At 34.2% G+C, this 14,051-nt stretch overlaps 2 protein-coding genes across 3 annotated transcripts; one reads left to right on the top strand and one right to left on the bottom strand.

Annotated features, from left to right (window-relative positions):
* Positions 1–4,482: 4,482 nt before the first annotated feature.
* LOC112273142 (uncharacterized) lies at positions 4,483–5,291 on the top strand. The gene is made up of 2 exons (XM_024501605.3): positions 4,483–4,882; positions 5,006–5,291. The coding sequence occupies exons 1-2, from the start codon at positions 4,558–4,560 to the stop codon at positions 5,026–5,028; spliced, it is 348 nt and encodes a 115-aa protein (XP_024357373.1). The 5' UTR covers positions 4,483–4,557; the 3' UTR covers positions 5,029–5,291.
* Positions 5,292–10,411: 5,120 nt separating this feature from the next.
* LOC112273318 (multicopper oxidase LPR1 homolog 1) lies at positions 10,412–13,817 on the bottom strand. Of its 2 annotated transcripts, none has more exons than XM_024501956.3 (3): positions 13,707–13,817; positions 12,269–12,510; positions 10,412–12,143 (listed from the first exon to the last, which is right to left on the bottom strand). In XM_024501956.3, exons 2-3 carry the CDS (start codon positions 12,494–12,496, stop codon positions 10,626–10,628), a joined length of 1,746 nt encoding a protein of 581 aa, XP_024357724.1. In that variant the 5' UTR covers positions 12,497–12,510; positions 13,707–13,817; the 3' UTR covers positions 10,412–10,625. The 2 variants fall into 2 exon arrangements, with proteins under 2 accessions (XP_024357724.1, XP_073385613.1); XM_073529512.2 differs by lacking the exon at positions 13,707–13,817 and adding an exon at positions 12,815–13,263.
* Positions 13,818–14,051: the final 234 nt, after the last annotated feature.

Genomic DNA, 14,051 nt, shown 5'->3' with positions numbered 1-14,051 from the left:
TTTGTCATAGAAGCTTCTATTTGCCCTTGTAAAGTAGCCATTAGGCCTAAAAGATGTTATATATGAACCTCCATTTGGAATTGCTTTGCCATATCTCCTATGTTGTATTTTCCTTACTGGACTTCACTATTATAATGCCTTCTCACTTTCTAATTGACTTTTTAGAAATAAGTCGTGATAGCCTTAACATAGTATCTAGTGTGACCACAACAATTGACCACAAACTAGATGATGGCTATCTATATACTACCAAAGAATAGTCTAATACTTACTCTCATACCAATGAAATAGGACCAGTCTATTTTGAGAGTCTAAGACTCTTCTAATCCAGAGCCGCATAAAACCTCATCACAAAGTAGGAAAAAATAGACCAAAATAAAACTAAACAAAGTTTAAAAAAATAGGATACAAAAGATAAAACTATGTAAATGGAAATAGAACAAAACATAATTAAATAGGATGATGCAAAACCAAACTTTATTAAGAGAGAAGGTTCAAAGCTATACCTAACTAGGTACCTAGAAGGCCCTCGTTATTCCTATTTATATTTTATTCTACCACCTTGGACTTTCTAAAATATTTCTAGATGATAGGTCTTTTTTAAATAATCATTTTAAATTCCTTTTAGAAGATTCTATCATAGGCCCTATCTAGATAACAACCCTAAGCTCTTTCTAGAATGTTCTACAATGGATCTTACATGGTCCACTAATCTAGTGCCAATTCTAAAAACTTCCATAACTTTTCAAGCATGGTTCCAACTATCTATTTCTACATGTCATTAATACAAATATCTTATCTATATCTTATTACAATAAGAAATCCAATCTATTTAGGAATTATGATTTTTTAACTATGATAAACCTAAAATAATTGGATTGAAAAGAAATCCAATCATATTAAATATTACATTACTACTATGACCATTAGTTACTTCTTTCAGAAGAAATGTTTCATGAATAATATCTTCAAATGACAACAAATAACTACCTATGATTATTACATGAACAAATTTAATTTTCTTTATTAATAAATTTTTCATCTAAAAAATAAGTTGAGGCTCTTGAATCTAGCAAAGCAAAGACTTTGCGATGTTTAGGTCCTAAATTAATATCTATTGTAAAACAAAGAGAGGGGTTTTGAGGAAAAAATTGAACCTTCATTAGGTATTATACAAGGTTTTGGGTGCATGATTCCTATTGTAGTTGGACAAACTCATTTTTTGATATATTGTCTTCTTTAATAATTATATTTTTTATTTTATGATTGTATTGTTTCTTTGAATAATATTGAGTAGTTTACTTTGATTCTCCATAATATAAACACAATCCTTCTTGATGACAAGGAGTCTTTTCTTGCTTAGCAAGAGGTTTAAAATGTACCACATCAATTTGCATATCTTCTACTTTTGAAGGTATGTGTTTAGAAGACGTTGGTATCACTATTGAATTATAATAATGCTAAGGCCTACTTATATAATTCTTAAATCAAAATTCAAAAAATCAATTGTCACATTTTACAACAAAATTAATTACTTAATTCAATGTTTGAAGATCAGTTAAATTGAGCAATAATTTCTTTATTTCATATTGTAATCTATAAAAAAATTAGCTAACAAGTGCAACATCATCTCAGTTAATATCAATCACAAGTTATCAAAATTATGAAACATACAATGTTACAAATTGATTTTTTTGTTACAAAATATAGATCTTGTTTGTTGCAACATAAATTACATTATATTTTTCATAGGTAGATCAAAACTTTATTTAAAAAAAATTCAAATTATCTAATATTGGATCATGTTGTTTAAAAAAAGATGAAAACTAAAATAATATAGAATCAAAAAATAGTATTTCAATAAACTTGACTTTTGATCTTCGAATTGGATAGCTTTAGAATTGAAGTTCAATTGCCAATTGTACTTAATTAATAAATCACTGAAATTTTGATTTTGTACCATCAAACTTCTTAACTAAGGCAATTTTTGGTTTTCTAGTGCTTGAATGATGTTCTACTATAGGAGAAGAAATATGATTTGGTGTAGATGTTGAAGCAACTCTAATCATCTCTATATCTCTATTTTTTGTCATTCTTATTCTTTCTTGTAGTGGTAAATTGAGTTGATGCATCATAAGCATTAATTTTCTCAATTTTTCTTACATTTATGCCATTGCACTCTTTATTTTAATAAACTCTACTATAATAAAACTTAAAAGAAAAGAAATGTCTAATATCAATTAAAATAAGTAAAAAAAAGAAATTAAGAATAAAAAAAATACTCAAAATAATATTAGTTTAGAACTTCTAATATGCTTATGTCTTATTAAGAAAAAGAAATAATCTATTCTTAATCAAGAAAAGATAAAGCTCTAATATTCTAAGTATACTATTGTCAATCTGTCAAGAACAAGAACTTAATGAAATCAAATAAACAAGTAAAACTTTTTCAAAGAAATATGGAAAAATAGAAATAAGAAAGTATGTATATTAAAAGGAAACTAGAATGGCTATTGCTAAAAGACAAGAAAACTATAGACTTCAGAAATTAAACTAGAAGCAAGAAAAGAATTAAAAAAGTGTGAAGAAGGCTTTATTCTTGTCCCTACATATACTATCTATTTAGGAGCTATGTGGCAATATTCAATAGAATCTCCAAAACATGTTGACTTTGCACAATACATAGCTTAAATTGGAAGACAAGTTTTTTATATGGATGCCATATAGTTAATTAGTTTCATAAGCTACTTACATATATGGCACGTGGTTAATTTGTTAACTAAATTTCTAACCTATTAATCAACTACAAATACATGTAAAGTCAAAGCACCATCTATAAAGCTTCTAAGAAGGTAGTTTAGAAGATATTATGAACTTAATCTATCTTTACCTACTTCTACCTATTCATATTACCTAAATAATAATTACAATAAATATATATCCATGACAATAAGAGTGAAGCCTTCTTCACTCTTGTCAATGCCTTTCTAATCCTTAATCTTGTTTCAAGACTTTCTAGTCTTCTTATCTTTACTAACAACCATTCTCATTTAATATTAAACCATCTTTGAGTGATTCTTTAGTCTTTTTGAGTGACACAAGAGTGTATTGATCTTTTAGTTTTCTAAGATTTATATCTTTAATGGAAATAAATCAAACTTAATAATAATATTTTAATTATTAAAAATACTATCTTAAACTTTACATGCTCAAATTAAATAAAATTTTAAAAAAGATATATAAGAAATTATATAAATCTAAATTTTGTAATAAAAATTAATTTTATATTCATTCAAAAGACTAAATGTCAACCACATTCTATGCATCTTAATGTTTATTTGAGATGTAATTTTTTTTATTTAAAAAAAATCATCATTAAATAGTGATTTTAAATAGGCAAACATTCTTTCTAATGTTATCAACAATATACATCATTTAAAAAATATTTTTTATTTTTTTTCTTGCCTATTTTTTAACATTATGACATCTATACAATAAGGAGTTTCAAACATGACCTTTTTGGATGATATTTCACCTATGATGCAAATCCAAAGTATTTTGTGATATTTTGGAATATCACTTGATACTTCACCAAATCACCCACCTTGTGAGGTCGATGATTTTGAAATCAAAATATCAAAAGAAGAACAAGTCAAATATCAAAAATCATGTTGCTTGCCTCAGCTCTCTCCCCTTTTTGACTCCATACTAAGGGGTAATAAAGTTTGAATTATGAAATAATATTAAGAAGTAATAAAATATAAATGGTGATGTTTTAGATTTGACATTCTAGAAATATCAAGTGCTAAATCCAAGTTATTTGATTTTGCAATAGTGCCATGTTTGAAACCCTCTAATACAACTATAAATAACTATCAAAAGCATTCCTTCCTTCTTTCTTGTTTTTCTTAGTAATGCAAAACATCTGCAACACCAAAGCACCCAGTCGGTACAACAAGGCACCAAGTGGCAGACGCACAACAGACGCGCCAGCAAGTTGCAAAGGGGGTATCAATCCAATGTGTCAGCAACGACGTAGCCAAGTGGCAGTAATAGTGATAGTGGAAGGCAAACATAAATGAAACAAATAAAAATAATTAAATCAGCAAACGTGAGGGCGGAGAAAGTGAACAACTGCGTCAGGAAGAGGAAAACAAAGAGAGGGGGACGAGCAGATCAAATTCCTGGAGCTGCAATTTTCAATCAATTCGCAGCTCCGCAACGTCAACGACTGCACTGAATCACATCGCAGCCCACCTCGTGCTTATGGTCGTGCACGCATCCACGCAGTCCGGTGAACAACACCCACACAGCAAAAAACGAACGTGAGGATTCAGAGCTGGATGCTGGACTCGAAGGGTCAGATTGTAGATCTTAACGAGCAGCTGACGTCGCGGCGTTGCATGCATGATTCAGCGCATCCGTCGGCGAGTCCGTGGTATAAATCCCATGCCGGGTCCCGTCATTTCTCATCCCATCTATGCCTCTTCAGCAGCTGGTTCTAGCATCGTGCTTCTGTTTATATAGAGTGTTCTGTTCCAACTTTTAGCCGGCACCATGAAGCTCCGCATCGTCGCTGCGATGTGTTTAGTTCTTATCGTGGCGTCCGCGATGGTCGTCACCACTGCTGCAGCTGGCTGCGACATCGACCTCCTCTTGCCCTGCTTGAATGCTAGCAGGGACCCCCGCGTCAAGCCCGACAAGCGTTGTTGCGATGCCATCCGTCAATTTCTTCCGCCCAGAAAGCAGAAGAGCGCAATCGACTGCTTGTGTAGACTGGCCACAAGCAAGGAGGCTGTCGCACTTAAAATCAACCTGAGTGCCGCTATTGCTATTCCCCAGAAGTGCGGCATCAAATTCGAACAGAGATTTTACTGCCAGGGTACAGGAATCTCTCCCCTTCTTCGCATTTCCTCCGAGACTCTTCCAATCATGTAGTATGCGTTTCCTTCCCAAGTTGTTCGTATCCTAGTGCTGATTTTGTATTTGATCGGTTACTGTTCAGGGAGGTTGGTGCCTGGAAGCTAAGTGGATTCGTTCACAATGGTCAGCAAGCCAAGACTCTCCGATACTCGATCAAATATCTTATGGCTTAGGTTGAGCAGTTCCGTAGCTGCATGTTTGTGTCGGAGTCTAGGGAGTTGGCCGACTGCAGGAGCTGCAGCTGCTGGAGTGAAAAAATCGTAGAGCACTGATGTCTATGCAATGTAGCTCGTAGTCGGACCACTGAGGTTTGCGGTGTGTTCATGTCGACGTTTTATGAAATACCAAGATACCATTTGCAGATTGAATTGCGTTGTCGACTTGTTGACGGGTCCTGATCTTCGCGACTACCTTGAATTGTTGCCTCTTGCCTCGTTTAATCCGGATATCCCACCTACCTGCGACTCTAATCCCATTTGCCACCTGTTGTGGTGGTGGTGCTTACCTCTGCGATTGAGGTCCACGGTGCATGCTAAATCTTATGCATATAATATAAGTTTCTGTCGCTGTTTTCAGCTGTCGAAGTTCAAGCAATTCCAATTTCGGCAACATCAAGCGTGATTTATCACTATTTCGCAAGCATTGCAGTGTTGTTTCTTTCTTTCATTCTTTCAATTACATCGTAAGATACTATCAAAGTAGATGAAATGGATGTTTCTTAGGTTGTTCAGAAACCATGTCTTGCTTGGAAAGCATTGTGTTGTTTGTTAATGATCACCGTTTCAATGCAAATGTTTGACTTTTATACAAAAAACAAATTACGATAGAATAGTTAAGTTTGTTTCATGCTCATGTGATGATTTTGTAAAATTTGTGCTGACAAGTTTGCTAGATGATGGTTTTAGAGATTTAGTGTTGTTATCAATCCGGCTTTTGTCAGGATGGCCAACATGATTATAATATGGTGTCATGATGAGCATTATAGTGTTAAATTTAATAGTTATCAAGATAAACTATTTTGCTCAAAATGTTCATTGGCTAAATTCAAGGTACGAGTGGTTTATCATGGACTGTTCAAAGGGATGAAATATGGGTACTATACGTAATTATGTGCATCAAAGTAAGTATATATCTACTTATAAATTTAACTGCACATGGAACATTGATGTATAATTATTTTAGAAAACAACATGATCCCATTTGTTAAAAGACACTAATAAAATAACATAATATATATATATATACTTCTGTTAAAACCTTGAAATTTAAACATGATACCTTCAACAAATTTAAAAACCAGGTTATTATCTTTTAACAATCGTAATAACACAGAGATTCCTAATATTTGAAATCTTTTATAATGAAATTTTTATTAATAATTTATCAATCATTTTGTATGTTTTCATCATTGAACAACCATGATATAAATTACAAGTAAAGATATGAAAAAAGCTTGTATTTTAAAAATGATCTTATTTTTTACTGAAATTTTTGCTGTTACGTATGTAATTTCTATCATGTTTCTAACTGGCTTTTTACTTATATATATATATATATAGAGAGAGAGAGAGAGCCTTTTTATCATAAAATTTCCCATAAGGAATATATATCCTGGGAGCTTGCTCAATCAATCAAGATCAAATCTGCAGCAACCCATCCTTGGAAACATACACACAGCATGCAGACACTGCACCATTCTTCAGTGAACCCAGATCTCCATCAACAACAGTAAACAAAGAATACAACCAAAAACAATGATGCGCGTATCAATATATGGATAAATAAAATGGATGAATGAAATTTCTGCATGATTCGGATGATAATCATACTCTGTTTTGGTATTGGTTAATTTAAAACTAGTTTGAATGAATGATACGTGCCGTAGAGATTTCATCTGACATGTAGGATTTAGTTCTTGTCAAGACGTTGATGAATGCTTATTATTTTCTTTTGTTAGGTGATATTTTGACATTAACTTTGGGCATTAATGACGTCTATTTTTTTAACAAATCTTTAAATTCAACTAAATATTTACTAAATTTACCCACCCATCCTAACCATCATCAAAAAATTTAATAGCAAAATTAATTACCCATACATAAATTCTTAAGCAATATGCTCTACATAGTATCAAATGTATAGAAATATATATATATATATATATATAGATGTGTACTATAGAATACATAGTATAGAACCATAAAGAGCTTGATTTTCATTAATTTAATATTCTTTTGAGGATTTTTTATAACATATATGAATTTATCAAAGAATTATATAGAAAACACACTCTTACATACAAAAAATTCAAGGAATAACTAAATATTTTGTAGTCATTTTACTTAAGATAGAAACTTCTATAAAAATGATAAGATATTTGAAAATATATCTTTATTGATAAAATAAAATGTAATAGATTTTAATATTATATTAAATTATAATTTTAATTTTATATTATCTTATAGATGTCTACATCTTATAGTTGGGTTTTTTAACATCTTCAAATATCTTATAAATATAATATATTAAAGAAAATAATTAAATACAGAAATATATATAATTAAAAATAGATAAATCAATTATTCTTATTTTATTATATTAATTAATATTAAATATTAATTAATTCTGGACTCTTTTTATTTCTTTTTTAAATATATATTTTTGAATATTTTTTTAATAAAATGAACAAAAGATAAATATTTTTTTTACTATATCAATGTCAAATAAATGCAGAAGAAAGAAAGTAATTTATTATACCAATTTTTATTCTATTTCCTTGAAACAATGACAAAACAACAAAATCTTTTATTCCTAGCAATAAATATAACTAACTTTATAACTAACTTTATAGCCTATAATTTTTGTACACATTCAAGGTGACAACTCTTTTATCAATACTAAATGACTAAGTCTAATTTTAATTACATCCATACATGGATTTGTAAGTAAATAGAAAGACAAAGAGAATATTATGCATTTATTGGATGTTTTCTTTGATTGCAAGAGAAAACTTGAGACTAGATTCCTATCTAAAGAATTTTTAAGTGAAATGGTTGTAATAAAACAATAAAAACATCAATGTTTAGAATTAGATTTACCTCTTGCAATTAGAGACTAGTGAAGAGTATTAATGTATCATATAAATCTAAAGTTCAATCCATTTGTTTGGTGTTAAATATCTAATATTTTGAACCAATTTAGAAGAAAGAATCTTTTGAAATGGTTTAAAAATTATTATTAGACTTTTCTATAATTGTCTCTAATTTGACTTTTTTAAAAATTCTGATTATTTTTTCTTCTAGATTTTAAAATTTATGTATATATTGCATAAATTTGTTTATATTTAATACAACTTCTATAGAATTGATAGAATTAATAATATCTCTTAGAAACAAATAGTGTGAGTTTCACTAAAATAATATTTTTCATATTGTACCAAAGGTCTATAGAAAATATATATAAATAGAGTTGTTGAATCATAGATTGCCATATTTTACCAATTGTAATCCAAATTTTAGAATTAGATCTATTTATTTTATTAAAAAATTAAAAAATTAATATTATTTTTAAAAATAAAAGATCTTAGAACAATCTGGCTAAATTTTTCTTGATTTATGTATAGATATCTTCAACATCTATTTTTTTTTAAATCTAATTTAAGCTTCTTGTAGTTGAAACTTAATAATAATCTATTTAGCAAGAGGAGTTGGTAAATTAAAAAGATAGAGAACCAATAAACATTCTTGACTTCTATTTTTTTGTAAAAATAATTCTTTGCCTTATTTTTATTACATAAGATTGTGACATCCATGTTGCTTAATAATAATCTCATTATAGAAATAAAAGTAAAGAAAAAAAGTAAAAGAAGAAGGAAAAAAAAAAAAAAAAAAAAAAAAAAAAAAACTAGTTTTTATAATACCTCAAATAGAAATTTCTATAAAACTTTATTAAGAATTATTGAGAAGTCTAATTTTAATATAAGTAATTAGGTAAATTTTTATGAATAGTTTTAAAAGACATTTTTCTAATAGATAGTTTCTTGGATAACCAAAATATTATCTAAAATAAAACAAATAGATAATATATATATATATATATATATATATATATATATATAATTCTATATAATTAAATTATTTTTTAAAAAATAGAAAATTATATATTTATTTTAAGAAAAGTTTAGTGGTATGAAAAGCCTTTATTTATATAAGATATTCCATTCCTTATTTTTTGTAATTAGATAATATTTCTACAAATAATATTTTGAGAAAATATATTTATTTTTAGATCAAATTTTATAACATTGAGATTGTATTAATATAATATACTCCAAAAATACTTGAAATGTTTTATTATCATTCCATCTATGCCATTTGGTTTTTTTCCTATATCCCTTTCAAAATAACATCTTCTAACTTTTCTGAGATTAATAATCTAACAAGCCACTATTTAATTAATTTGGCATTTTTTTCTTAAGAATTTTAGACATAAACTTTGTTATTGTTTTAATTTTTGGCTTGTCAAGTATCCCATTATAAAAATTGAAATAATAATTAAGACACTTTTACTTAATTTTGTAATAATTGTAGAATTTTTACCTTTAAATGTTGTTTAATTTAATTACTTTGGTCTAAAGTTGTTTGTCCCTAACTAATTGGAATAACTACTACAAATCTTTTTTGATATAAACATAACCAAGGATTTTCATGGAGTAGAGTTTGGCCCTTTACTAATTGTTCCTTACATTCCAACTTATTTTATATCCTTCGAGAAACTTTGTCTGTACAAAAGCTCCTCTAAAATCTGATAAAATGTTTGTCTTCATTGAAATTTTCTTCTTCGTCTTTATTTATCCAGATATTCTAGACTTCTACTCAAACAATATTATTCTTAAAAATGTTTTACACATTAAGTATTTTAAAGACCAAGGTGGTTGTAGGGAAAGAAATACACTTAGTTTGTTTGAAAGGTGATCAAATGATGCTGTATTTCCTTTTACTATGTGTGCTCCTATCTTTTCTCTTGCTATGTGATGTATACTAGTATAAAAAAATCTTTTATATACTTCTCTAAACTTGTTCCATTGATATCAAAATCCACCTCTAATATTATGAAGAATGTTTTTCAAAAATGTTTAAACTTCAATGTTTTCCCCTCCCTCATTCAAACCGAATTAACTATGTATAATATGCAACAAATTAATATTCAAGCTCCTGAGATAGTTTGTGTAATCTTTTGTCTATACTCCACCCAGAGTCTGAAGACCCCTGCGATGGAGCTCGATCAATTTATGGCTAGAACGTACACCGTCTCTTCAGTATACGTGGAGAATTCACAATACATACACAATACAGACACAGTGCACACAATCCATACACGATACAGACACTGGATCTCTGGGAGAGAGGAACATGGATTGGACGCTGATCAGGTGTGACGGTGCCGGCGTATGACGAAGACAGATTGAAGGCTGAAACGCTAGCAGATGTGATTGTAGATTGCGGTGATTGTAGACCACAGGGGAAGTTTATTACGGTTGAGTGATTTTGGCGATCACCAGTCACAGCCTTTTTTCTTTTATATCTTTTTGTGATGTACACAACTAAGTCTATCTAACAAGCTCATCGACGAACACATCGATACCAAAACACATGCATTGCCTCTTCCCAGCTCACACCGCGTCGATCAGGCCACTGGGGTCGCTATCTCCTCAGCATCTGAATAGGGCGCATCATGTCGTTATCCTCGTGGTCCAGGATGTGGCAATGCCAGAGGTACCCAGGCTTTGCAGTCGCGTCGAACGGGAACTCGCCGCCGTATTCCGGGCTCCAGTGCAACACCAGCCTGGTTATGTAACCAGGAAGTGCAATCACGGTATCTTTCCATCCTGCGTGGTACGCCTTGGGCTCCACAGGGTCCTCCGTGATGCAGCTCCCCGGGCCGCGGTAGGAGTGCTCGAAGCGATGGCAGCCCTTCTCCTCGTAGAGTGTGAGGTTGAAGGGTTGGATGTTGAGCACCTTGAATTTAATCAGGTGGATGTGCATGGGGTGCGCGTCTGGGGTAAGATTGATGAACTCCCAGATCTCGGTGGAGCCGAGGTAAGGGATATCGGTCACTGGGTCCATCCAGGTGAGGTTGGAAAGGAGGGAACCAGTGGGAAAATCGTCCTCGTCGGCGATTTCGATCATCGTGTTTGTTCTCCATGTGGCATTTTCTAAGCTGATCACGGGGTCTGGCTTCCGGAGCATTGCAGGGATGGCTGGAGAGTTCGGCGCATCGTCTTTGTCAAACTTCTTTACCTTGAACTTCATGATGCTTTGAGTGCTGGGAGGGGTGAACGCTGGATCCCCGTCGGGATAGGGCACAAGTGCTGAGTTTTTGAGAATAATGTCTTCCCCGGCGACAAGGGAGAAATCGATGATGAAGTCCAGCCTCTCCGCTGGAGCAGCGATTAAGCTGCTCACATACATCGGCTTTTCGAGGAGTCCTCCGTCGGTACCAATTTGAATGAAGCCGGTTTTGTGGGTGCTCAGAGAAAGCTCGAAAACTCTCGCATTGCCACCATTCACGAGACGGAAGCGGTACTTGCGAGGCTTGACGACGAGGTAAGGCCATGCTTTGCCGTTCACGAGGATCACGTCGCCGAAATACTCCGGGCACCAGTGAGGGTGATTTCTCAGGGACAGTCCCACGGTGGGGAAGTTGATTCTGCCGTCATTGTACAAGGCCTTGTCCTGCAGAAAGAGCGTCACCTCGTAGTTCTTGTGAGGTATCCATGCCGGCAGCTTCTCCTTCGGCCGGATGATGTAGAGCCCAGCCATTCCAGACAAGATGTTCAGCCTCGTGATGCCGAACGTGTGGTCATGATACCAGAGCATGGTGGGTGACTGCTGGTTGGGATATTGGTAATCCTTGGTGGTGTAAGCGTGTCCCGTATCTCCGAAGGCAGTGTACCATGCGTCAGGGTAACCATCAGATACAGCCGCAGTCTCGGCACCGTGAAGGTGGACGACCATTGGAACTCCCCCTTTCTTAGGATTGGCCCACATTACAGTGGGATCAACAGTGAACATGTGCTCCTTATCATGAATGTGATTCTCCCAGCGAATATGGGATGTCACATTCTGGATTGCCTCCAGGGTTGGCCCCGGGTAGGAGGCTGTCCGTGCCGTTGTGCCGTATGCATACAGCGTTGTCGGTGGCAGGTCTCTGTGCAATTTCTGTGGATTGAACAATAGATTTGGAATTGTCAGAATCGATCATTGGAAGTTCGAGGGCACGCTGAAGGTCTACATGTGAGCGTGAATTGAAAGTGCGAGTGAAATTCACTAATTTTGTGTCTTACCTGCTTGATTTTGTAGACTCCGATGGTCAACTTCTTGCCATTTGCAAAAGAAATTTTCCTGAGTTTCGGCAACTTATCAACAAACATTTCAAGCTTCGGGGAGGGCACCATAGCCTGGCAGATTGAGTTAGTACTATTGGAATCGTCTGCATCGGCGAGGACCAATCGCGGGTGAAAAAGGCAACAGGTCCATGCTAGAACCAAGACGCAAACCCGGAAAAAATCCATCGTTGCACCTACAGCTGCTCAATTTCAGATTCAGATGTCATCAGGGCATTGGCAACATGTTAAATCTACAATCACGATGCAAAACAATTCCAGCAAAGAAATGTTTTTGACGTAGAATATGTAAATTGCAAGAGGACAGTTCTCATTGGACGCATATTAAAATTAAAATCATTGAAATCAGATTGTTTTAAAACAATTCATGAGCCAATTCTCGAACGGGCTGTTTCCGAAACTTTAAGACACGCTACGACCAATTGCATCAAATCGAGACTTAGTCCACAAAGATAACCAACAGCGAGCAAAAGGTAGACAATGTACCTCACGTTTACGCTGCTCGGTAAAGCTGGATTATCTACAAGCTACCTACTTTCAGTGTACTTGCATATTACATCAAAATTAAGACCATAAAAATCAGATTATTGCAAAACGTAGTATGAGACGTTTCCAGAATGCCCAACTGTATGTGATAGACAGTCGTGGGTATACATGTTAGGGTTTAACCACGACGCGGTAGCACTGTCTCTGGTACAACCGACCAGCCGCAGCTGCGAGTATCTCTCGTCGTAATGACCGTATTAATTTCGATGGATTTAAATAGCTACTAAGGAATTGCGTGATGAAATGTTTGACACATTTCGAACAGTTCCAGCAAATCAAGACTTAAATTACGAAGAAAACCGGCAGTGGGCAAAACGACAGACAATGTGTCTCGCTTCTTTGCTGCTCGGGAAAGCTAGCTTCTGCGAGATACCAGTTTTTCACTGCATCTAAAACAAGACCACACGCACAAGTTTTTTAAGCCAACATCCAACCCATGAGCACCTTTTTTAAAAAATTAAAGGTCACCCTCTACAAACTCTTACCCAGTAAAGATCTCCACTATGCTACTGGAATCATGATGGTCTCTCAAAGGACCGAAAAGTTTAAAAGCTAAAGTTCTCGATTCAACCCCTGGTGTTCAACACTTAACGTACTGTTGACCTTACAAGTTCAATTAGAGAAGAGTTCGCAGCAAAACGAGCACCCTGACTGCTGAACCAAAACAGGTCACTGGCATTACACGCCTGGTTCAAGACCAGTGAGCTCATGTCCTCAATAATGAACGCAACAGCATCTCATGTACAACATTAATGATGTGGACGACTGGATATACTTCTGCGACACCGTCAGAAAGCTCTTTGCACGTAGAGCTGGGATCCATCAACGGTACCTGCAAGTGACGTCCCTCCTGTTCCCGGTGCTGACAAACCACAACTGCCGCGGCCGAAATCAGTCCAGCTTTCAGAGTACCTTCACTTGTACAATCTCCATACGGATTGGCACCAGGCCAGTGGAATTTCCATCTCACGAAGCGCATTTTATAGGATCTCATATTAGAACAGGCCAGGAGAGGTACCAGCAGCGGTTGCCAAGGCCGTGCAGCCAATATACACGCTCCAGTGGGGCCAGCACGTGCTGGCCGCTCCCCGGCACGCAGATAGTCCATGGTGCAACTAAGCTACCCAGCTCGGCTGTGCCACTGCGCGTGCCCACGCGTGACAATCCAGCGCGCCAC

The sequence above is a fragment of the Physcomitrium patens genome, chromosome 20, assembly GCF_059467195.1.
Source record: "Physcomitrium patens ecotype Gransden chromosome 20, ASM5946719v1, whole genome shotgun sequence".
Lineage (NCBI taxonomy): Eukaryota > Viridiplantae > Streptophyta > Bryopsida > Funariales > Funariaceae > Physcomitrium > Physcomitrium patens.
Note: the sequence above shows the minus strand (reverse complement) of the source record. Positions and strands in the feature narration are given on the sequence as shown.

Bases quoted from the DNA above. Each gene is read 5' to 3' on its own strand.
- LOC112273318 (XM_024501956.3), bottom strand. From the start codon at position 12,496: ATGGATTTTTTCCGGGTTTGCGTCTTGGTTCTAGCATGGACCTGTTGC. The intron at 12,144-12,268 runs GTAAGACACAAA...TTCAATCCACAG, and splicing joins GAGTCTACAAAATCAAGCAG to AAATTGCACAGAGACCTGCC.
- LOC112273142 (XM_024501605.3), top strand. From the start codon at position 4,558: ATGAAGCTCCGCATCGTCGCTGCGATGTGTTTAGTTCTTATCGTGGCG. The intron at 4,883-5,005 runs GTACAGGAATCT...GTTACTGTTCAG, and splicing joins ACAGAGATTTTACTGCCAGG to GGAGGTTGGTGCCTGGAAGC.